The sequence below is a fragment of the Hyperolius riggenbachi genome, chromosome 4 (genome assembly GCF_040937935.1).
Source record: "Hyperolius riggenbachi isolate aHypRig1 chromosome 4, aHypRig1.pri, whole genome shotgun sequence".
NCBI classification, from domain to species: domain Eukaryota; kingdom Metazoa; phylum Chordata; class Amphibia; order Anura; family Hyperoliidae; genus Hyperolius; species Hyperolius riggenbachi.
In genome coordinates this window covers 226,109,885-226,135,872 of record NC_090649.1, presented here as the reverse complement: position 1 = coordinate 226,135,872, position 25,988 = coordinate 226,109,885, and the positions used below count along the sequence as shown (strand labels likewise).

The 25,988-nt window shown below is 42.5% G+C and overlaps 1 protein-coding gene across 1 annotated transcript in view; it reads left to right on the top strand.

Annotated features, from left to right (window-relative positions):
- COL21A1 (collagen type XXI alpha 1 chain) overlaps positions 1-25,988 on the top strand; it is a 197,684-nt gene that overhangs the window by 85,945 nt on the left and 85,751 nt on the right. The window contains exons 11-15 of the mRNA XM_068279365.1: positions 8,515-8,568; positions 9,758-9,811; positions 17,632-17,685; positions 19,898-19,951; positions 20,111-20,164. Coding sequence (XP_068135466.1) covers positions 8,515-8,568; positions 9,758-9,811; positions 17,632-17,685; positions 19,898-19,951; positions 20,111-20,164 — 270 coding nt within the window. The remainder of the gene's footprint in view (positions 1-8,514; positions 8,569-9,757; positions 9,812-17,631; positions 17,686-19,897; positions 19,952-20,110; positions 20,165-25,988) is intronic.

Genomic DNA, 25,988 nt, shown 5'->3' with positions numbered 1-25,988 from the left:
ACACACACACACGTAGTCACTGAATGTGCTGGGCCTAGCAGTGGCACAGTAGGAATTACCAAGAGGCCAAGGTCCCACCAGTAGTTGCGACTGACTGACTGACAGGGCTGTATATGCAACACAACTGTCTGTGGGGGACACACAAAAAAAAATAGATCACGAGAACAGCATTAGCTCTCAAAAGAGCTGTTGAGGATGAGGGGTGCTTTTTATCAATAAGATCAACAAGAAGGAGCAACCTAACAAGCCTAACATTAGAGCCTAACTAAACTAAGCTTTCCCTATGTCAGCAGCAAGGTTCTCTCCCTTCTCTAATTACTGCAGCCACATGAGTGAGTAAAATGGCTGAAGCTGCCTGCGTTTTATATGGATGGGCACTCCAGGAGGGATTGTAGCCTAATTGGCTACCCTGTGCCTGCTGACTGTGATGTAAAGGGTCAAAGTTGACCCTAATGATGTACTATAGGGGGCGGGTCGAACTCGCATATAGGTCGCGTTCGATCGCGAACCAGCGAAGTTTGCACGAATACGTTTGCGTGCGAACCGTTCGGGCCATCTCTATTCATGTACTTGTATTCAGATGTCCAATGTCATGCTGCCCCTACACTTTGGATCTCCTTGCCCCACCCAATCAGGACATCTCCATCCCTGGAAGAATTTTAAGTCCAAACTGAAAAGCCATCTAGTTGACCTGGCATTTTTTTTCATCATAATAATTTTTAATTAAATTTAGTCATACAAATAATGTGCATAGTAGTCAGAAAGGATGAATATTATATCAACAGAATAGAAAGCAATAATTCACAAATAGCATAGAGAAAAATGTATACAGTAATTATAGCATAGCAAATTCAGAATTAGCGATACCCCAGAATACATCATAATAGCATATCAGGACATGATAACCATTAACTTGGCCACACAGACTGGTACTATGGGACACAGGTCTAAACTGAAAAAAACTATCGAACTCAGCGGATTTAACAACCATCAATAGTTAAAATATTACATGGGAGGGGAAGAGCGAAATGCAAGTAATAGCTATGATTTGCATACTTATTGTGATCTAGTAACTAGAATCAAAGGAACCAATGAGACCAAATAAAAGAACAGGTCAGACCAGAGAAATAATGTTTCCCACCTAAAAAAGAGGAACAAGATTAGTAATTATATTGCAACCAAGACTTGGGGAGGGTGAAAACAGAATTGAGGTCTAAAGTTCTATTTCTAAGTTTTTGTTCTAGGGAGATGTTTTTATTGACCAAAAATAATGAGAGTTGAGCAGAGTCTTTCCAATTTGAAAAGATAATGGATTGGGCAGTTAACAATATGTTGCATACCTGTGGTTGTATATTTTTAGGCAGAGTGTTGAGGCCTACAAGAAGTAAGGCCAACTGAGAAGAGATTTTAAAAGTCAGAGGAAAGAAATTTTTGATCAGGTCCTCCACCTGCATCCAAAAATGCAGAATAGGAAGGCAGTCCCATACCATACGCACATAAGTACCCGGTAGAGGAATTGCAGTGCCAACATAATGGAGATGTATTAGGAGCAAAAGAGGAAATTTTATGAGGGGTGTAGTGTCACTTGAAAAGAAGCTTACATGATGTTTCCCAATGGGAATTGCGCCTGTAGTATTTAAAAACTAATGCATTAGTTATCTTTAACCTCTTGAGGACCACGGTCTTAACCCCCCCCCCCCCCAGTGACCAGGACATTTTTACCTAAAAAGGCCTTGCTGCAGAGCCGTACAACTCAGCACACTGATTCCCACTCCCTTTTCTGCCCACCAACAAAGCTCTCTGTTGGTGGGATCTGATCGCTACCAAGATTGTTTTTTTTTTGTAATAAATATTTACTGTTTTCATTTTTAATAAATTTTCCTATTCTTTTTTTATGTACTCCCCCCTCCCTCCCCGCGCCAGCCAATCAGCATGATCGGCTGTCATAGGCTTCAGCCTATGACAGCGGATCACTTCCCTGCCTACAGAGGGGACAGCCGTGTCACTCGTCTGTCCCCAGTACAGCGCTGCCTTAGATCGCAGCGCTGTACAGTGTTATTAGATGGTGGTTTCGCAAAAAGCACTTTACAAATGTCATTGTATTGTATTATTGTATTGTATTTTGGAAATCGAAGGAAACCAGAGTGCCCCAAAGAAACCAACAGAAACATGGGGAGAGAGGAAACACTTCATGTATATGGTGGCTGAGATTTAAAGAGACGCTGTAATAAAAAAAAGTTCTCCTGGTGGGGTACTCACCTAGGGAGTGGGAAGCCTCTGTATCCTATCAAAGCTTCCCCCGTCCTCCTACGTCCCACGGTGGTCTCGCTGCAGCCCACTGAATGCACAGCCAACAATTTGTCAGGTTGTGCAATATTTACCTTCCCAGCTCCAGCGGGGGCGCTGTTGCGGCTCTCGGCTCGGAAATATTCGGAAATAGCCAATCTCAGTCGGGTCCGCTCTACTGCATAGGCGCAGGAAACTTGCGCCTGCGCAAGTGCGCAGTAGAGCGGACCCGACTGGGATTGGCTATTTCTGCCTATTTCGGAGAGCTGCAACTGCGCCTGTGCTGGAGCCGGGAGGGTAAATATTTACATGCCCGCAGTTTGGAGGGGCAGCGAAAGACCACCGTGGGACACAGGGGGATGGGGGAAGCCTCATTAGGATCCCGAGGCTTCCCCCTCCTGAGGTGAGTGCCCCCTCCCAGGGGAATTTTTTATAGTTACAGATGCTCTTTAAACCCAGGATTCTAGTGCTGTGTGAATGTGTGTTTGTGTGAATACATTTGTGTAAATGTGTTTGCTTAATCTAAAGATAAAATGAGCAAATATACAATATATTTCCAGCAGTTAAAAAGTGGTAATCCCTGCTGTTACCAAAATTTACATTGAGGGTGGTGCTACATACCACAGTACCACTGCCTTTAGCAGGCTACATCAAATAAGCTTACACATTGTTCTTTTAAAAGAAGGGAAGATATGTATAAAATACTAAAAGTGAAATATAAAAATGTATATGTTGGGAAACAATTGTGTGCTGCAGATAAAAACAGATATTCCTGAGACTTCATATCTGCAGCATCTATGTTCTGGAACAAAGCATCCCACCATTTTTTCTTGTACGTGATCTGTGGACATTTTGTGACTTCTTTTTAATTACTGGAGGATAAACAGCCGGTTAAGCTGGTTTTAAGATTTTATTCAAGACACACAAGTACTGTGCAGAAAAAAAGATCATGTACACTGTCTTCTTGTTTTCCGTATTGAATGGCTACAGCTATTGAAAAACATTATGTATCATACTAAACTTAGAGCAAATTTAGCTTTGAGCTATTGCTGTTATTTCGTTTAATGTTCCCCAACATATGAGAATGCTGATAAGGACATGGCATATATTTTATCTCTAGTGCCAGTTTATTTATTTATTTATTTATTTGTTGTATTTATAGTTACATCCAGCATAACACTTCATTTGTTAGCTAACACTTTGCAGACCATAGCACAAGTTTCGTGTAAAAACATGCATAATTACATCAGTATGCTGAAAGTGACATACAACAGAAAGGGAAGTATGTAGTACTTTTGATCCATTGCTGATTACTCAGAGCTATAGTTGGCCTCTGTGAAAAACAAGTACCTGGGGCAGGTGTGATTAGGGTACTGGGGACAACAGGACAGTTAACTGCTTGGCCTGCTGATTCTGTTATCTGATTTTGTTATAAAAGAACATGCAGATATTTTTGTTGGCAAACTAGGCTGGAAAAGTAAAGTAAACAAGTACCTTAGATACAGGGGCAGAACTATAAATAATGTCCCCCCCCCAGGAAAACATTGATGGGGGCCCCCCACTGTTCACACCCTTTCCCTTGCCAACCCCCTGTGACCATTCAAGCCATGGGGGCTCATCTTGCAAAGATCATAAAACAAGTGTGGACATCATAATTTTCACACCCATTACAAGTGTAGCCACAAAAACACCTGATCTGAAGGATGGACCCCTATATTTTAAGGAAGTGAAGTAGTAGTTGGGCCTCCTTACAGTTCGGGGCCCCCCTGCAGTTGCAAGGGCTGCTCCCCTGTAGTTATGCCTCTGCTTACATACCATAAAGTGGAGCAAAGAAGCTCCATTGAAATTACAGACACCCTACTGACGTTCATTGAAGTGTAAGGATAAAAGCTAAAAGTGAAAAATATGTGTCTGAGAAATGTTTCCTGTTCTCTCCTTTCTCAATCGTGCGGATCTCCTCTACAGTATATGTGTGAGGGGAAAACTAGGTCTCTCTTTTTTGTTGTTAGTGGTGACTCTGTGTATTCACTCAATTATATGAAGATATTCTTGAAAATGGTAAACACAATAAATAAACAAAGGAATAGTGGAGAACACATTAAAACACTGTAAAATATGGTGAAAAATATATTTATCAACAACAAAATCATCTGTTCCTATCTTTATAGGGATATATATATATATATATATATATATATATATATATATATATATAATGTTTAAACTTTGTTTAGTTTGCCGGAGGTAAGCCTACAAAATGGTGATAATAATTACTGCAGTTCTTTAAAAGAAATACTGCCTATATTGCTCTGAAAACACTTTCTGAATTCACATATACAACACAATAAATTACCTATCTATGAAATGAATGTCCCTTTAGGAGAACAAAGTATTTAATACTTAACTCTTAATTTGACTTTCTTACAAATATTTAAAAATTGAGGCTATTGTGATACCCAGTGCTGCATTGTAGAGACTGGGGAGGGAGCCTAATATGCAGAGGGATTTTCTGCTCAAAATTCTTGCTTAACCTCACTTTCAGCCCATACAAATGCCATTTAAACTATAAATACAACACCCTTCAATGGCCTTGATTCATAAAGCATTACCGCATGCGTTATCGCCCAAGTGGTAAATTACAGCATGGTATGTTGTTGATAGTGGATTCATAAAATTTAACGCATGTTTTACCGTATGCGGTAATAGTGCGGTAATGAAAACGTTGTTTGTGTCGGTAAATTGAATGAAGTGTATTCATGAAAAAAAAGGGGGAATAAGGAAGCGATAAATAATATGTTGTTATCGCCAGCAAAGACCTGGCGAGTTTGCTCTACACAGTAGCATTTTAGGTGACAAATGGAGCCCTTTCAACTTAATGTTATGGAACTTTTAAGGATACAGAGGAGGAAGGGTGGTTGTTATGTCACCCAGGCTTTTAGAAATCGGACAGAGTTCGATAATATATAAGAATAATTATATATATATATATATATATATATATATATATATATATATATATATATATATATATATATATATATATATATACACAGGATCTTCTAAAAAAATTAGCATATTGTGATAAGGTTCATTATTTTCTGTAATGTACTGATAAACATTAGACTTTCATATATTCTAGATTCATTACACACAACTGAAGTAGTTCAAGCCTTTTATTGTTTTTCTTATTGATGATTTTGGCATACAGCTCATGAAAACCCAAATTTCCTATCTCAAAAAATTAGCATATTTCATCTGACCAATAAAAGAAAAATCTTTTAAAACAAAAAACTCAACCTTCAAATAATTATGTTCAGTTATGCACTCAATACTTGGTCGGGAATCCTTTTGCAGAAATGACTGCTTCAATGCGGCGTGGCATGGAGGCAATCAGCCTGTGGCACTGCTCAGGTGTTATGGAGGCCCAGGATGCTTCGATAGCGGCCTTAAGCTCATCCAGAGTGTCGGGTCTTGTGTATCTCAACTTTCTCTTCACAATATCCCACAGATTCTCTATGGGGTTCAGGTCAGGAGAGTTGGCAGGCCAATTGAGCACAGTAATACCATGGTCAGTAAACCATTTACCAGTGGTTTTGGCACTGTGAGCAGGTGCCAGGTCGTGCTGAAAAATGAAATCTTCATCTCCATAAAGCTTTTCAGCAGAGTGATCAAAAGTGCTAATGCCTTTTTAGAAGTACATTTAAATAAAATGCAAAACATCATTCAATGTAGCAACATAGAGACGGCCAAACAGATTTACTAAAGATTAACTAGATAAATGACTATCACACATGCCTGTTACTGATAGAAGAGAGAAAATGGTTAAAAAATAGTTGTAGTGCAATAATAAGGTAAAATCCATAAACTTCTGGAGGCGGGAAGGAAGTGAAGTGAACAGGGTATCATTTCAAAAGGGCACTGAACCCTCTGTGTAAAAAAAAAAGGCGCCACCAAAAACTTCAATGTAATTAGCGAAAACATGTGGCTATAGGGTGGTGAGAAGGGCGCTCAAGTTTTTTTTTCAGCTATAAAACGGCACCCTTTTAAAGCCAAGATTTTTTTCGGCTATAAAAGTGTGCTGAACATAGCCAAACATTTTTATGGCTATAAGAGGGTGCTGGATATAGCTGAGATTTGTTTTAACTATATAAATGCAGCTACAAGATCGGTTATATCAGTAGGTGACTAAATTTGGGTAGATCATTAAATTTGGTTTTATCAGTTAATTCACTTACAGATATATCAAGTCAAAATAACATACAGTATATGTTTGCCATGAATGCGGCGATGACTGAGCACCAGGAGGAGATTTAAGGTTAGGCATCACCAGGGGTGTTAGGAATAGGCATCACAAGGGGAGTCTTAGGGTTAGGCACCACCAGTGGGAGTCTTGGGGTTAGGCACCACCATGGTTTCTTAGAGCTAGCACCACGGCGGTCTTAGGGTTAGGCATTACCGGGGGGGGTCTTAGGGTTAGGCACCACTAGGGGGGTCTTAGGGTTACAGAACCAGAAGGGGAGGGTTTTGTGTGAGAGTAGGGAGAAGTTAGGTCTCTGTAACCTTTTTTTGGCTATATCACTTTTCTTGGCTATATCCGGCGCCGTTTTATAAATCCTGGCTACACCAGGTGCCCCATAAAATCTTGGCTATATCTAGCGACCTTTTATAGCCCCAAAAAATTGGCTATATCCAGCACCCCTTTATAGCCGAAATCTCGGCTATATCAGGCGCCCTTTTTTACAGGCACTCTTTTCAAATGAATGTAGTTAACATCTGAATGGCCACCACTATCCACATAATTACTAGTGTTTAATCAGAAGTTTATGTGTCCTAACACATGCCCCTGTAATTGTTCATGACATTTGCTGCTGCTGTAGCCTCCATTTTTGCTTGAGTGAACCCCGTCATATTTTTGATAAGTGTGAACCCTAACAAACTTTGCCTACACATGGTATTCTGAATCTGGAATGTATAACTGATGAAAACGATGGAGCAACCTATCACAACTTGTTATTTTAACGTGGTTGTATAAACTCAAATTAGAATGTCTGAAATACTATGCGAATTAGGTCATTGCATGGTACAAGGTTATGTTATTAACATAACCCAGTGATGTATTTGGCACATACATTCAATTATTTTCAGAGCGTTTCGTATGAAATATTATCCTATTAAAATTTTTCATAGTAATTTCAACTGTATATATATATAATACAGTTTAAAACACCACATTAAATGTTCAGTTCTTTATTAAGAAATGTAAACATATCCATGTCTGATCTTGTTTTTATTTAAAAAAAAATATTTAATTGCAGGTAAACAACCAAAAAGAACAGAAATGTACTCAATAAGCAAAATGCATCAATAACAAAAAAATGTGTATTCTTACTGAGGAAAAAGCTAGGACACTCTAACGTCTAATACTGTTGCTTGTGTTACCCTCTTTGGCTAAAATAACTGCAGTGAGATGCTTCTTGCAGCCATCTGATCTGAGGAAAATTTGCCCCACTCCTCAGTGAAGAATTCTTTAGGCTGTTTAAGGGGTTTCTTGCAAGTGCAGCCTGTTTGAAGTTATCTGGTGGATTTACTTGTATGTTTTGTATATTTGTAGTCACAGATCGCACCTCATAGCGTGTTAAAAACTCCCTTGGGCAATTTCATTGCCCAGCGAGTTCTTAACACTCTATCCTATTCCACTTTTCATGCTGCCCAAAAAGTGATGCTTCCGGTCGCTAATTCACATCTTCTGCTGCAGTAAACACTCAAATCTGTAAACCTCCTTTACTAAGAGGACCCCCAGAGCTCCCCACTGGACTGCTGCCACTACACGTCACTACCCACCGCCGCTTTATTTCTTGTACCAGTGCCCCCACCAATACATGCATCTGTAGCAGTGCTTCTCCTGGCAACTCAGCTATGTACCCCCAGTCCTGTCACTACCGGCCTCTCTGCACCGGCACCAGTGTGAACATCTGCCATGTTCATTCACAAAGGTTAAGGTAAGAAGTAAAGTTAAAAAAAAAAAAAAAAAAGATCATACACTACCTGGTAACCTAAGATGCTGTTTGTAGCACTGTTTTGTGGGCAAAAAATAAAATTACAATTAAAATACATTAAGGCATCTCACTGACCATTTAACCAAAATATAAAATGATTTCATATTTTAGGTAACATGTTGACTTTTCTAAACAATTGAAGAAGTTATGCTGATGATATGTTTACTTTCAGGGACCACGTGGCTTACCTGGTTTCAAAGGTAATCCTGGACGAGATGGTGATAAGGTAATCCTTAGAGGGGAACTTCAGCCTAAACAAACATATTGTCATTAAGTTACATTAGTTATGTTTATTCAAATTCATAGGTAATATAATATCTTACCCACCCTGTTTTAAAAGAACAGGCAAATTTTTGTGATTTTAAGGGGGCAGCCATTTTTTTTGGTGGAAAGAAGGTGACGGGGAGCATGAGACACAGTTCCAACTGTCCTGTGTCCTTATCACCCCTCCCAGCTGTGCACGCTAGGCAACAAGAACAACAAATCAGAAATCCCATCATGCTTTGCACAGCATCAGAGGAAAAATGTCCAGGCAGATTTCTTTGATGGGGCGGAGCTTAGCTTCTGTGCAGCTAAAAATGAAGCTTGGGTAACAAAAACAATGTTCTGATGCTGTGAAACTGTTAAAGAAACACCGAGGGCTCGATTCACAAAAGGGTGCTAACTCAGTTAGCATGCCTAAAAGCTTTGGGCGTGTTAACAAGGGTGCTAAGCAGTTAGCACACCGAAAGCTTTTATTGATCACGTGCAAAGTTTAGCACTGCGCAATGCGCGCAAAACGTCGCGCCGGGTGCGACCTAAACCGTCGCACTGGGTGCCCCTAAAATGTTGCACCGAGTGTGCCCGAAACGTCGCACCGCACGATGTTTCGGGCGCACCCGGTGCGACGTCTTGGAGGCACCCAGTGCGACGGTTTAGTCGCACCTGGTGCAAAGTTTTGCACGCACCGCACAGTGCTAAACTTAACTTTGCGCATCCTAAAGGGCTTTGGGCGTGCTAAGGGGCTTTTTAGGCATTCTAACTAAGTTAGCATCCTTTTGTGAATCAAGCCCCAAGCCTTTTCAGTGCTGCTGAGTAGATTTTTAGTCTGGAGGTTCATTTAGCTTGTTCTACACAGTACTTACAGGTATGACCGGATTGTGCCTATGCAGCTTGTATTTTTTATGTAGCATCGGTCAGAGGTCTTTATGTTCAATGCTCAGGGGGAGAGTTTTAAAGCAAACCGATCTGAAATCAGAACAGAAATAAAGAAGTGTTCTCACTCTCAGGCACAGAAGGTGATCACTTGATCCTGCCAAACCCCTCCCCTCCAGCATAAAGCTGTCATTCTATATTATAATATTGATATTAGTTTGCCCTAGTTCAACTAGTGACACTAGTTTTGGAATAATTACGATTTTCTATTTATATTACAGGGTGATCGAGGACCACCTGGATTTCCAGGATCACATGGTCAGACAGGACCAAAGGTTAAAATATACATATTTTATTTACTTTATCTACTTTTTAGTTTTGAGTCCCTTACAAAGCCACTGCAAACACAAGAGGTAAAGCAGTCCTGATCCTCCGCCACCCTCCAGGTAGAACTGCTGCAATCCTTCATTACTACCCTCTATATGGAAGCATCTGGCAACACCAGTTGTCGTTTTTATACACTGTACATAGTGTTAGCTGTGGTGAATTAGCACGTTTTACTATTGAGCTGGCAAATCAATATGCTGCTGACAACAGGCACAGATGAATGGCTAAGATGAATAGCTAAGTCTCTTCTAAGAGAGCACACATTGCTCTTGTCTGCCATACACTTTTTAGGGCTTGATATACTAAGGTATCTTCACATTATAAATCAGAAGTAATCCAGCAGCTTGGACTGGTTTAATGTCATAATTTTACCTATTAATTGGTAAGGATTTGTCACTCTCACATTTCATATCTTAGTCTAGTAAAAGTTGCAGGAAAAATGTGAATTTGTTAAAAAAGAAAACTAAATAATAAAGTTCTTGCTGCAGGAAGCTACATGACATGGCTATCAAAATTATTTAATTATTTATTTATTGTATTTATAAAGCGCCAACATATTCTGCAGCGCTGAACATTAATTTAGGTTACAGACAATATTTAGGGGTGACATACAGCAATATGACAATACAGGAATACAAGAAAACCAGATCACACAGCACAGTATGAGTACAAGGTAATGCTTAGTCAGTCACTGGAGGGGAGCATGGAGATTAGGCAAGTTAGGTTCACTCAGATGCTGTCACGGTCAGTTACCTGTCCAGGCGAGGCGGCTGGCACGCACGGATGTCGGCAGGCGTCCGGGGGCATCTCGGCCGGTCTCCATAATCGGCGGCCTGGCGTGGTGCGCTCATGCGCGTCGCGTCGGGCGGCGCAGGCAATGGCGCCGGAAGGCGTTGCTGTGAGTGCCGCGTGCACGCGCGCGCGCGTGAGGGGCGTCTGTTTGTACATGTTGCTCTGACGTGGGCGTTGCGTGGCGCCGTGCGTTTCTGCGCACGCGCGTCGTACGTTACGCTGGGCACGCCCAAACGGCCTATTTAAGCCTGGAGAGCACCACACTCTGGTTGCTGTAGTATTGCAGCAAGTTCTGTGAGTGTGTGTGTTCCCGTGTGCTGACTAAGCTCTGCCCTGATCTGATGTTACTGAACCTGGCTCGTCTGACTACCCGCTCTGTTGCCGACCTTTGCCAAGTACGACTACCCTCTCTGCTGCCGACCACTGCCTGTCTGATTACCCGCTCTGTTGCCGACCTCTGCCAAGTACGACTACCCTCTCTGCTGCCGACCACCGCCTGTTTGAGTACCCGCTTTGCTGCCAGACCTGTGCCCGTTCCTGGATCTGCTTCAGTCCTCAAGTCTACCTGGTGTTTGAGTCATTGCAGTACCAGACTCAACCTGTGGGAGCGCTACAGTGACTTCCTGCAAGCGCTCCTGCCCCGTGCCAACTGGAGATTCCTGTTTCCACTCCAGGGTTTCCCGTTGGTAAGTTGCAAGAGCTGCTACCTCCAGCACATCGGTCTCCAACCCTCAAGGTACCTTACAAAATACTACAGCCAAATGGAGACCGCTGAGGTAGCGAATGTTCTGAGCACTCTTTGCACCCAAATGGCTACTTTAACTGATGCTTTCAAAGAACTACAGGCCGGACATGTTCGACTAGAAGGACGTATCAACACACTTGCTAACAGTGATGGTTCAGCTGCAGTCACCCCTAGCCATTCTGCTCCTGTGGCCTCAGAGCCAGTTCCGCCTACTCCAGCTTCAGTTCCAGTTTTGCCACCAGCTCCTGAACCCCGAGTACCACTGCCTGATCGATTTTCTGGTGACCGCACTAAATTCCGTACCTTTCGGAACTCCTGTCAACTTTACTTTGCTCTGCAACCAAGGACCTTCGCTAATGAAGAAACAAAGGTGGGATTTATTATATCATTACTTCAAGGGGAACCCCAATCATGGGCTCATCATTTGATGGAGCAAAAACATCAGACTCTTGCCTCTGTACAATCACTCTTTGAAGCTATGGCGATATTATATGACGACCCGCAACGTATTGCTACTGCTGAGTCTTCCTTACAAAATTTACGTCAAGGACGCAGACCGGTGGAGGAGTACACCTCGGAGTTTAGAAGGTGGGCCGCGGACACGGATTGGAACGAGTCTGCCTTAAAGTTCCAATACCGTATGGGGTTGTCAGACCAACTCAAGGATGAGTTGGCAAGAATAGGAGTCCCTGATACTCTGGAGGAATTGGTCAAGGCGGCTATCCAGCTGGATCGCCGCTTTCGAGAGCGTCTTCTGGAAAGGAAAAACACCGCCCGGCCACTATGGTTCCCATCCTCTGTAACTCCGGCTCCTGCAACAGCACCAGCTTCTGATCAGCCTGAACCGATGCAATTAGGTCTTATCCGCCCATCTTTATCTGCTGAAGAGAGAATGAGACGCCGTCAATGCAACCTATGCCTGTATTGTGGAGCTTCTGGTCACTTCCTTAGAGCTTGTCCTGTCCGACCTTCCGGTAAGGAAATTTTCATCAGAGCTTCTCCAACCCAGCCTACGGTAGCTTTTACTAATCTTTTGTCTATACCTGTTTCTTTCCAGCTCCCAGGAAGAATCCTTAATGCACACGCCATCATAGATTCCGGAGCCTGCAGTTGCTTTTTGGACATTACATATGCTACTACTCACCAATTTCCGACACAACCTCGCAAGGAACCATTGTTTATCCATCTTGCTGATGGTTCCGGCATAAGCTCAGGTCCTGTTACAGTTGAATCCTTACCCATCCTTACCAGCATTAACCAGGATCATCAGGAGCTTTTAAAGTTTGACCTAGTATCCTCCCCAGTATACCCTGTTATCCTAGGACTACCTTGGCTTCAGGCACATAATCCCATCATCAATTGGTCATCTGGTTCTGTGTCATTTGAGTCCAGTTATTGCAGACAATGTCATGTACCTGCTCCAACAGGATCATTATTATGCACCTCCTCATTGCAAGAAGTCATCCCAGTCCAATATCATAAGTATCTCGATGTTTTCGATAAAAAGGGGGCTGATCAGCTACCCCCACATCGTCCTTACGACTGTCCAATTGACCTACATCCTGGAGCACCAATTCCTTTTGGTCGTATGTTTCCCCTTTCTGATCCTGAACAAGAAACCTTAAGACAATATATAGAAGAAAATCTCAAAAAAGGATTCATACAACCATCCACTTCCCCGGCGGGTGCGGGGATTTTCTTTGTAGAAAAGAAGGACAAGACTCTTCGTCCATGTATCGATTATCGTGAATTAAACAAGATCACAATCAAGAATCGATACCCGTTACCTTTGGTCCCTGAGCTGTTTCAAAAATTAAGAGAAGCCAAAATCTTTACCAAATTAGATCTTAGAGGTGCATACAATTTGATAAGAATAAGGGCTGGGGACGAGTGGAAGACAGCCTTCAGGTCTAGATTTGGTCACTTCGAATATCGGGTCATGCCATTTGGGCTATGTAATGCCCCAGCTACCTTCCAACACTTCATTAACGATGTTCTTAAGGACTTCTTGGATCATTTCATTATCGTCTACTTGGATGACATCCTTGTATTCTCGCCTTCAGTGGAGATTCATCGCTCTCAAGTAGGTCAAGTTCTGTCTCGGCTTAGGTTGCATAAACTTTATGTAAAGGCAGAAAAATGCGAGTTTGAAAAAGAATCAATTCAGTTCTTGGGTCTTATCATCTCTGCAGAAGGATTTACCATGGATCCACAAAAGATTCAGGCAATCATCGATTGGCCACCTCCTACGAACAAGAAGGCAGTTCAACGGTTTATCGGTTTTGCAAATTTTTACCGCAGGTTCATCAAACATTTTTCAGCAATAATCTTACCTATCACTCAACTTACTCGTCAGCAAGAACGATTTGTCTGGAGTACTGAAGCGCAAGCCTCTTTTGAAAGACTCAAGGAATTGTTTACAACTGCTCCCATTCTTAGACACCCTGACCCTGCCTTGCCTTATTTATTGGAAGTGGATGCATCTGAAATGGCGGTGGGAGCAGTTCTATCTCAGAGACAAGGGGTGAAATTCCTGCTACATCCAGTGGCATATTTCTCTAGGAAACTGACTCCTGCTGAGAGGAATTATGATGTCGGGGATAGAGAATTGTTGGCAATTAAGAACGCTTTAGAGGAATGGAGGTACTTACTGGAAGGTGCAAGTCACCCTATTTTGATCTACACGGATCATCAAAATCTTGAGTATCTAAAGACTGCTAAGAGACTGAACCCCAGACAAGCAAGATGGGCACTTTTTTTTTCTAGATTCTCTTTCCACATAACATATCGACCTGGGTCTAAGAACATCAAACCAGATGCCTTATCTCGGATGTTTCCGGAGGAGGAAGTGTCACCAGTTTGTCCAGATACAATTCTGTCAAGTCATAATTTCCTGATTCTACAACCTGATCTGGTCAAGCAAATTCAGCAGAGTAAATTCGGGCTTTCTGATACAGATGAGTCATTTCTAATGTTCAAGGATGGTCTATGGTATCATGAAGATAAAATCTTTATTCCTCAAGATCTTCGCACATCAGTGTTAAAACTGTGTCATGACCATCAACTGGCAGGTCATTTTGGGGTGTCCAAGACTCAGGAGCTGGTGCAACGTTCCTTTTGGTGGCCTGATCTAAGGAAGGATTGTAAAGAGTACGTGAGAGCCTGTAGAACCTGTTGTTGTGCCAAAGGATCTAGATTGAAGCCATGGGGACTCTTAGATCCTCTACCAGTGCCTCCAAGACCCTGGTTTTCAATTGCCATGGATTTTATTGTGGAATTGCCTGTTTCGGAAGGATTTAACACCATTTTTGTGGTAATAGACCGATTGTCTAAGATGGCGCACTTCATACCCATGCATAATACGCCGTCTGCACAAACAACAGCTACTACCTTTATCAGAGAAATTGTTCGGCTGCATGGTGTCCCAGGAGATATAGTCTCTGACAGAGGGACTCAGTTTACTTCCCGGTTTTGGAGAGCATTATGCAAACTACTGGATATACAATTACATTTTTCATCGGCCTACCACCCTCAGTCAAATGGACAAACGGAACGAACAAATCAGACTTTAGAACAGTACCTCAGGTGTTTTTTGACTACTACACAGGATAATTGGCTTCATCTGTTACCTTTGGCTGAATTTGCTTACAATAATTCCTGTCATTCAGCTATTCAACAATCCCCGTTTTTTGCAAATTACGGGTTTCATCCCACCTTCTTGCCTAATCTAATTCCAGAGGCATCTGTACCAGCTGCAGGGGAGCTAGTCCACTTCCTCTCTGACAATAACAAGCTTCTTCAGGACAACATGGCTAAAGCACAAGAGGCGTTTAAGAGAAATGCTGATGTCCATAGAAGAGGTGAGCTGGAATTAACAGTGGGAGATACTGTGTTTTTATCTACTGCACATCTGAAATTGCCAGGTCCTTCACGCAAACTGGGACCTAAGTATATCGGTCCCTTCCCTGTAAAAAAGAAGATTGGTCAAGTGGCTTATGAGCTCACACTTCCCAAGACTCTCAAGATCCACCCAGTTTTCCATGTGTCTCTTCTTAAACCAGCAGTTGCAGATGTTTTTCCAGATCGCAATGTGGGCCCTCCGGTACCTATTGAAATTGATGGAGAAGAGGAATTTGAGGTGGAGGCTATTCTGGACTCTAGGAGAAGAGGTAGAAAGATCCAGTATCTGGTCAAATGGGAAGGCTATGGTCCGGAAGAGAGCTCTTGGGAGCCAGCTGTTAATATTCATGCTAATCGCCTAGTTAAGGAGTTTCATCGGAAATACCCTCATAAGCCTGTATCAGAGGGCATCCGGAGGCTGCCTTTAAGGAGGGGGCATTGTCACGGTCAGTTACCTGTCCAGGCGAGGCGGCTGGCACGCACGGATGTCGGCAGGCGTCCGGGGGCATCTCGGCCGGTCTCCATAATCGGCGGCCTGGCGTGGTGCGCTCATGCGCGTCGCGTCGGGCGGCGCAGGCAATGGCGCCGGAAGGCGTTGCTGTGAGTGCCGCGTGCACGCGCGCGCGCGTGAGGGGCGTCTGTTTGTACATGTTGCTCTGACGTGGGCGTTGCGTGGCGCCGTGCGTTTCTGCGCACGCGCGTCGTACGTTACGCTGGGCACGCCCAAACGGCCTATTTAAGCCTGGAGAGCACCACACTCTGGTTGCTGTAGTATTGCAGCAAGTTCTGTGAGTGTGTGTGTTCCCGTGTGCTGACTAAGCTCTGCCCTGATCTGATGTTACTGAACCTGGCTCGTCTGACTACCCGCTCTGTTGCCGACCTTTGCCAAGTACGACTACCCTCTCTGCTGCCGACCACTGCCTGTCTGATTACCCGCTCTGTTGCCGACCTCTGCCAAGTACGACTACCCTCTCTGCTGCCGACCACCGCCTGTTTGAGTACCCGCTTTGCTGCCAGACCTGTGCCCGTTCCTGGATCTGCTTCAGTCCTCAAGTCTACCTGGTGTTTGAGTCATTGCAGTACCAGACTCAACCTGTGGGAGCGCTACAGTGACTTCCTGCAAGCGCTCCTGCCCCGTGCCAACTGGAGATTCCTGTTTCCACTCCAGGGTTTCCCGTTGGTAAGTTGCAAGAGCTGCTACCTCCAGCACATCGGTCTCCAACCCTCAAGGTACCTTACAGATGCATAGCATGGGTTCACAGTGATCATAATGGTAGTATGGTTTATGCTAGGCAAGCTTTACCATGTAGTGTGGTTCATGGTCTAGAGGGTAAGACAGATAGCTAGTACCTACTACACACTGCATCCTGGGTTCAAATGCCAGCTATGGTATATAAGCTGTTTTGAAAATCTGCAATTCCCTACTGGATGATATAGGATGATAGGATGGATGGAGGAGGAGGAGGAGGAGGAGGAGGAGGAGGAGGGAGGAGGAGGAGGAGGAGGAGGGAGGAGGAGGAGGAGGAGGGAGGAGGAGGAGGAGGAGGAGGAGGAGGAGGAGGAGGAGGAGAAGGAGGAGGAGGAGGAGGAGGAGGAGAAGGAGGAGGAGGAGGAGAAGGAGGAGGAGGAGGAGGAGGAGGAGGAGGAGGAGGAGGAGGAGGAGGAGGAGGAGGAGGAGGAGGAGGAGGAGGAGGAGGAGGAGGAGGAGGAGGAGGAGGAGGAGGAGGAGGAGGAGGAGGAGGAGGAGGAGGAGGAGGAGGAGGAGGAGGAGGAGGAGGAGGAGGAGGAGGAGGAGGAGAGAGAGAGAGAGAGAGAGAGAGAGAGAGAGAGAGAGAGAGAGAGAGAGAGAGAGAGAGAGAGAGAGATTTTAAAATTTTTCCGACGGAATTCCCTATAGGTCGGAATTCCGCGGAACGGCACCGGAATACCATCGGAATGAAACGGTAGCGGAATTTCAGTATGACGGAATGCGGAATTGTCCCGGAAACGGAAATGGGCTCTTCCGACCATGCCTGATTCACACTATAGATGCTTACATTTTTATGAAGATGCCTTTGCGTAAATCAGACCCTCTGTGTACACAGTTGCTGCCGTCTCACACAATCCCTCTGGCAGTCCTGTTAAAGGCTACCTTAGAAAAGCAATAGACAAGTACTAAGGCCAGTTTTAGCCACAAGAATCACAGTGCAGAAAGATATATATACTGTAAGTAATAATGTGATTGGACGGGTGTCTTTTTTCAGTGCTAGTTTTGTAGTTGCAATTGTGAATAAGTGTGCTTTGTGGTTTATTAAAATGCACATTCTGTTTCTTTTGCATATGCCAAACTAGGGTGATCGTGGAGAAAAAGGAGAAATAGGAATGGCAGGACTTGATGGAAAAAAGGTTAGAAATACATACTAAAAATATTTGAATGTGAAATAACATAACGATAAAAAGAGGGAGTGTATTTATAAACTAAAAATGGCCTTTCTGCATTCTACAAGTGAACTGATGCTAAGCACTAGCTTAATGGCTGACTGAAAAACCACTGTACAAATGAAAATCGTTCCCCTTTTAGTGTTTAAAATAAATGAAATATATCAATGCTGAATCATTTACATTCATTTTGACAAGCCAAATGTTTAAGTTGTGAGTGAGAAAAACTATACAGGTTTCCTTGCCTTGTCATGTTACGGTTCAACATTGTTTGTGACACTGACATCCGATTGACCTGTCTGTAGCATTGCAAGCCTTTAATAGTGCAGGCACAAGGATGACTCTTGAAGCAAGCAGGAACCATGGAGAATGTTGAAGATTGCTTAAAAGTCTTCATAAATACCACGTTCATTGCTCTGCAAAGCATTTTGAGGAGAAAGCTTTGCTTCCCTAAATTTAACACCAGCAGTGAGCACACTTGGGCATCCTGGTAGTTTGGGCCATGTATCCCTATGGAACAGTGCAAGGAAATACCATGGCTAGATTTATATAAGAGCAATAATGACATGAACATAGTCCCATAAATGAGTAATGGGGTAAGAGGCCCCCAGTGGAGTGTAAAATGATTAAAAACAGTTTAAGATAAGGCGATTGCTTACCTAGAGATGGATGTCTACACTTGTATTTGGAACAAAATAGTTTTATTGCACAACAAAAGACAAGCCCTTTCATGGGAACAACACTAACTTCGTCAGGTCAATAACATTCCAATGCAAAATCTGATGGAGCTCAGAGTGCCTGTAGAGAGGTGCTCTGAGCTCCATCACATTGCTGAATAAGCACATCTCTAGGCAAGCAATCTCTTAATCGTTTTATACTCCACTTAACACTTAATCATTTTACACTCTTAATTTACACTAAATCGTTTTACACTCGCCTGGACGCTTCTTACCTCCTTACTCACATCTGTGTTACCCTCCATCCAAGGGAGGAGACTGTAGTCTAATTTTTTAGAGAGAATGACCTACCTATTTAGGGACCATCCACTTACCCAAGTGCAGGGCAAGCATTCCCCCCACACACACACTGAGGGTAGTTGCTACCTAGCAACCCGAGTTTTTGAGAACATCGTTTACTAAATATCTTCTTTTATGTGTCACAATATACTACACTATACTGGGCTCCTCTCCTGCTCTTGTGCATATTTTTCGATCAAAGTCAACTTGTTCCACCCACTGCATTTTCATGGCTAAACTATTAATTTTCAGATCTGAAAGGGAAACTGTATCAAACATAAAAGTTGTGCCTATAGTATTTAGAAAGATTCTCTTATACAAAATGCCTAAGTTAAAATTGTTTTATCCTGCAAGATTACATCAAATTAACCCGGACAAGTCCAAACTTTGTTTACGGGGATACCCACACTCTGTAACTATAAATCATATGTGGTGGTCGTGCCCTGTAGTGTTCAAAATTATGTCGTAGAATCACCAAATTGATAAACAAAATTTTATCGTTGCACCTTTGGGTGGATCCAACCATTTGTCTTTTAGATCTTCAGCCTGAAAATGTGCCCCATGCGAAGCATAAGTTAATTCATTTCATAGCAAATTCTACCAAAACATAATAGCTTCAGAAATCACTTTCATACTCAGTGGTTTTGTGTCGCATTCATACCACAATGTTGCATGAGAAAATTAAGGTGAACCTAATGGACAGAAACCACCACCTTGATAAGATCTGGCTTTCCCGGACTCAAAATGTGTCTATCAGGTCTTTCCTCACAAAATTTTCAGTTCATCTCTTTGCTTTTCTACAAATGGCTGTATGATCGTGTTATCATTTTAAGTGACCATTATCCAAGTTGTTCCTGCATATGAAAAGCTTTTACTTTTGATGTCGTATTTTGCACTTTAATATCTTTTGCACTTCAAGTGACTTTTAATGTGTTATTTAAATATGGATATTTGTTCAGTTAATCTTTAAGGCCTGCTGGCTTCTGTTTATGCATTAATGTATGTGTACATTTTGGCTATCTAATAAAATAGTTTTGAAAGTAAATTTACTGTTTTATTAGCTGCTTTGGCAGCAACATATACCGTACCTTTATCTCTTCCAATGTACAGTATATACACATAGTTTTAAGAATTATAAGTAATGTTGCATTTTTAAACTTTAGGGGGCTAAAGGAGAGAAGGGAACTCCTGGATCATTTGGAAAACTTGGGAGACCTGTAAGCATATTTATGTTCTATATCTGTTTTATAGTATCAAAATTAGGTCTGCTTTTTTATTATAACTTTGATCCCTATTTTTGTTTTGTACTCTGTATAGCACCATGGAAGATATTGGTGCTCTATATAGAAATAATAATAATCTCTCAATATTACCAGGGAGAACCAGGAACCCATGGGCAGGATGGTACACCAGGGCATCATGGAGCAAAGGTGATGATACAAAAAAATAAAACATTATTATTATTATTATTTATTGTATTTATAAAGCGCCAACATATTACGCAGCGCTGGACAATAAATATATACAATGATGCAAGGATGACAGACATAGGGTTATACAGATAGAACAAAGTTATACATACAAATTGTACAAAATACATGATCATGCAATATGGGCTGGTTAGGTAGGCCCAGTAATACAAGTACAGCCTGTCATAGGACAGGAGTACATGATCCTGTAGATTACACTAGGGAGTGGAGGACCCTGCCAGAGGCTTACAATCTAAAGGGAGGGGTGGAAACACTAGGGGGGGCTGTTAAATATTCCTTAGAGAGTTACTGTGTGGTAGGAGGTGGGTAGGCCATCATAAAGAGGTGGGTTTTGAGGGCTTGCTTGAATGTGTTGAAAGAGGGAGCAAGTCTGATGGGTGGTAGAAGGGCATTCCAGAGGGTGGGGGCAGCTCTTGAGAAATCCTGCAGGCGGGCATGGGAGTGTGAAATGCGTGGGGTGGTGAGGCGAAGGTCGTTGGAGGAACTGTGGGGGCGACCTGGTGTATACTTGTGAACAAGCTCCGAGATGTAGGTAGGGCAGGTTTTGTGCACAGATTTATACGCCAGGCATAGAATCTTGAAATTTATCCTGAAACGGATAGGGAGTCAGTGCAGGGATTCACAAAGGGGAGATGTGGATGCAGAGCGGTGCGAAGAATGGATGAGTCTTGCAGCCGCGTTCATCACTGATTGAAGGGGGGCAGTGTGTTTCAGGGGGAGGCCAGAAAGGAGGGAGTTACAGTAATCAAGGCGGGAGATGATGAGGGCATGGATGAGCAGTTTGGTTGTGTCCAGGGTTAAGAAGGGATCTTGGAGATATAACGGAGGTGGAAATTAACAACACAAATCAAAATGATAGTGTTAAAAGATGTCTTGGCTTTTTAAACACTCTGATTTATTTTACATGATCTTTATAGTGCAGTGATAAGAATATTGTTTTAGCGTGTTTTTGCTGAAAATAAGAATCAATACCCTCCTGGGTCAGTTCTATACTTTGCAAGAGTTTTGTACATACTATATCAACACAAATGACTGTGAGTTAGTGAAAGTAAATGCTAAGCTGGGGCAACCTCTCAGTTTGGTTTCAATTGCCCTTTATATAGCTTATACACTCACCTAAAGGATTATTAGAAACACCTGTTCAATTTCTCAAGAAGGCAATTATCTAATCAACCAATCACATGGCAGTTGCTTCAATGGGTGTGGTCCTGGTCAAGATAATCTCCTGAACTCCAAACTGAATGTCAGATTGGGAAAGAAAGGTGATTTAAGCCATTTTGAGCGTGGCATGATTGTTGGTGCCAGATGGGCCTGTCCTGAGTATTTCACAATCTGCTCAGTTACTGGGATTTTCACACAGAACCATTTCTAGGGTTTACAAAGAATGGTGTGAAAAGGGAAAAAAAATCCAATATGCGGTAGTCCTGTGGACGAAAATGCCTTGTTGATGCTAGAGGTCAGAGGAGAATGGGCCAACTGATTCAAGCTGATAGAAGAGAAACGTTGACTGAAATAACCACTCGTTACAACCGAGGTATGCAGCAAAGCATTTGTGTAGCCACAACATGCACAATCTTGAGGCAGATGGGCTACAACAGCAGAAGACCCCACCGGGTACCACTAATCTCCACTACAAATAGGAAAAAGAGGCTACAATTTGCACGAGCTCACCAAAATTGGACAGTTGAAGACTGGAAAAATGTTGCCTGATCTGATGAGTTTCGACAGAGTCAGAATTTGGCGTAAACAGAATGAAAACATGGATCCACCATGCCTTGTTACCACTGTGCAGGCTGGTGGTGGTGGTAGTGTAATGATGTGGGGATGTTTTCTTAGCACACTTTAGGCCAGTTAGTGCCAATTGAGCACCGTTTAAATGCCATGGGCTACCTGAGAATTGTTTCTGACCATGTCCATCCCTTCATGACCACCATGTACCCATCCTCTGATGGCTACTTCCAGCAGGATAATGCACCATGTCATAAAACTCGAATCATTTCAAATTGGTTTCTTGAACGTGACAATGAGTTCACTGTACTAAAATGCCCCCCACAGTCACCAGATCTCAACCCAATAGAGCATCTTTTGGATGTGATGGAACGGGAGCTTCGTGCCCTGAATGTGATTCCCACAAATCTCCATCAACTGCAAGATGCTATCCTATCAATATGGGCCAACATTTCTAAAGAATGCTTTCAGCATCTTGTTGAATCAATGTCACATAAAATTAAGGCAGTTCTGAAGGCGAAAGGGGGTCAAACACCGTATTAGTATGGTGTGCCTAATAATCCTTTAGGTGAGTGTATGTTGTACTGTGCATGGTGAGTTTGATTTAATTTTTTTTATCTGTCAGGGTCTTGAGCTGTGAAATAACAAAACAAGAAGTCTCAGATCTGCTTAATGCTGTTTCTGCCTGTCAATTTTACAGCTGTATTATGTATATAATGTAAATGTCCTTCTTTGTGCACGTGAAACACTAAGGGTTACCAAGAATACGAGATTGGATGGAGCCAGAGAAAATACAGCTCTAAACAGAGTCTCCCTGTTTTGTAAAACAAGTCTGACCAAAGAGGTATTGGAAAAGAACTACAGAGTGTTAAGCTAGTGAAGCTGGTGAGACCTGATCAGTAAGAGGAACTCACATGGATACCGATGTAGAAATAGAAATCATTTTAAGTAGAAGAAGCTAGCTTGTATGCTGTAAATTATGCAAAAAAAGAAGAGTGCTGTTTTCTCATCAACAGGCATGTAGTATTCTTTTTACTGATCCAGTGAGCTTGGCTGGGTTTCCTGCAACAATTTAGTTGAAGAGGTTATTCTGCCTGGGGTTGTACCTTTCAGTTATTAAATGTACTGTCTGTTGGGCAGACCTAGACAAAAGTGGATGACCTAGCCAAAGATAGACAAATTAGGAAGACATCTTTTACCACCCTATTCTACTATAGCAGCAACTGGAAATAAATAAGAGACTCTTGATCAAGCCCTTTGAAAGTGATGTATTTGAGATCAGTTAATGAATACACAGACTTAGAAAAAAATGTCCTGCTCCGGAGTGCATGCTACAAATTATGAAAAAATGTGTGCATAAAGATGGTCTTTACCTGCCTCTGCAATTAAAAAGTGGTTAATGGTCTTACAGTTCTCTGATAGCTTTCTGTGTTGTCTCTATACTTATGTTGCAGAAAAAAACAAGTGACTGAGTCACTGGAGCTACAAGATAGTGGCAAATGCTTGCATGCTATATTAACTTGTAGGAGAGGATGGTGACACTGTTGTACAAAGGCTTGTCCTTGGAGTCTTAAGGTACGTACACACATGCCACTATAGTCGTTTGTAACGATCGTTCCCCGATCTTTACCAACGACGATCGTTACAAAAAACGAACCACTGACTATTAAGGCAAACGACGAACGAGCCAAATCGCTACAAAAGAAAGTTCTGTCTAGGCGGATTTTAACCAACAACGATCGTTTGCAAAAGTAGTACATCGTTGGAAACCGTCGTTCGTACTAGGCTTGACATGCGCATTTCACTATTTCTCCGTGAAACTTCTCATTTTTATGCGCAGGCGCAATAGTTGCTTTATGTGATGTAACGTTCGTTCTAACGATCAGATCGTTACACACCTTTTAAAACTAACTTTACTTAGGTCGTTCTTACATCAATTAAACGTTCGTTCGTCGTTCTCAACGAACGATCATTGTCGCATGTGTGTACGTAGCATTAGAGAAAGAGAGAGAGAGAGTGAGAGAAAGAGCGAGACAGAGAGAGAGAAACAGGCAGAGAGAGAGAGATTACAGCCAATGAAAGACATCCAAAACCGAAATATCAGTGTAGGGAGGCATTTTATTTTATATATTTTGGTACCATATCATACATCTGGGATGGCAAGAGAAATATGTGTCAGATTAGTTCACTGGTTGGTTTAAATCCAAATTCTAAGTACAGCATGTTATAAATACCCAGCAATGCATCTGTGTATGGTTTGCATTCAGAATTCCTCAGTAATGAGCTAAACTGCTATCTGTATATGTTTAGGTGCCACACAAGCTACATTGTGTTAAGGAGGTAAATGTCACTGACATGCAAGATTCATTTAATAGAATGAATGACAATCAAGTCATTCTTAGAATCCTGTTGAGTTGAAACATTCTTGAAACTAGGACACACAATCTAATAAAACATAATTTCATGATGGTTGTAAAATGTCTAGGATTTCCCATAAGTATTTGGCAAGTAACATCAACTTTGGAATGACAAAAAAGTGAAGGAAATATTACATTTAAGAATGGTTCTGAAAGAAAAAGTAAAAGAATTCTTATTTCACGTGCCCTTGTTCACCGTGTTAGTATTTGGCTTAATTGCAGCTAGTAGTGCTGCTCATCCAGATTCCGGATATCCGAGTAACCCGGATATCCGACCCTTTTTCAGCTATCCGATTCGGATTCGGATTCCGGATTTCTGTAGAAATCCGGATAGCTATTTGCGGATATTTGGGCGCATAACGCGGATATCCGTGGATATTGCGGATATCCGGATCAGAAATACTGTAACTAAGGAGATGAAATCCTGAAGCCAATCAGAGGGCTCCAAGCAGAAGCCCTAGCAACCGATCACAGAGGGGAACCCTGGCCAGCCCCACCTGACCTCATTGAGCCAATCAGAGGGCTCCCAGCCTAAACCCTGGCACCCAATCACAGAAAGGAACACTGGCCAGCCCCCCTGTATAATAAGGAGGGCTGCTATGATGCGACATATCATCCCTTGCTTGTGAATGCTCACTGAGAGACATGCTCCAGTGCTGCTGGCCTAGCAAGGGCTGTACACAGTTATAAACCTAACACATGCCAAGTGCCACGTGAAACGTGGCGAGTGCCACATGACACGTGCCACGTGACACGTCCGGCATGCTCCTGGCACACGTTACACCTGCTGCTGCTGCATTGCCCTGCTCCTGCTGTCTGTGCTGCTCACGCCGCCAGGGTGCCACAGGCCACTGCTGCTGTGCTGATCATTTTTTGAAGGTGTCTGAAAACTGTCATGTCACAGTTGTGCGGTTGGACTTTGGACACAATGTGGGCTGCACGACCGCTGTCTGGAACCTAGGCCTGATGTTAATTGACAGCCATTTTTTTTTTTGGGGGGGGGGGGGGATATTGTAAATCCCCACATCATCAATTAGTGTTCCCCTTTAAAAAATAATGATGCTACATGCCTCATTTACCCTAAAAAAACGTTTTTAAAGCAATTTAAAGGGCACTTCTGGTTTTTCTATCCGTATATCCGAATCCGCTCGGATACTGAGGTTGGATATCCAATTCGGATTGGAAAATTTTGAAATCGGATATCCGACCCGGATCGGATATCTGGGTATCCGAATCAGATCCGGATTTTGAAAAGGGGTATCCGAGCAGCACTAGCAGCTAGAATATGTTGCAGTGGAGACAATTTGTTGAAAACTAGTTTTACAGTGTGAAAGTGGATATTTTATTGAAATGTAGGTGCTATGCATATTTTTATGTTTGTATGGTTTTGTATGTTATTTTGAATACAAACTCTACATCTCTGGATCTGGTTCCAACGATGTGTAAGTTTCCCATACGTCTGTGTTTCTGATTTGTAAATTATGAGTTGGAGGTAACTGTTAGGCAAAACTCTAACCATAATCATCATTTACTGTACAATACTTTCAATCTATCAGTATAGCTTAGCGATAGGCAAAAGTACACCCCAACCTACTCCCACAATTTGGGCTACTATAGTA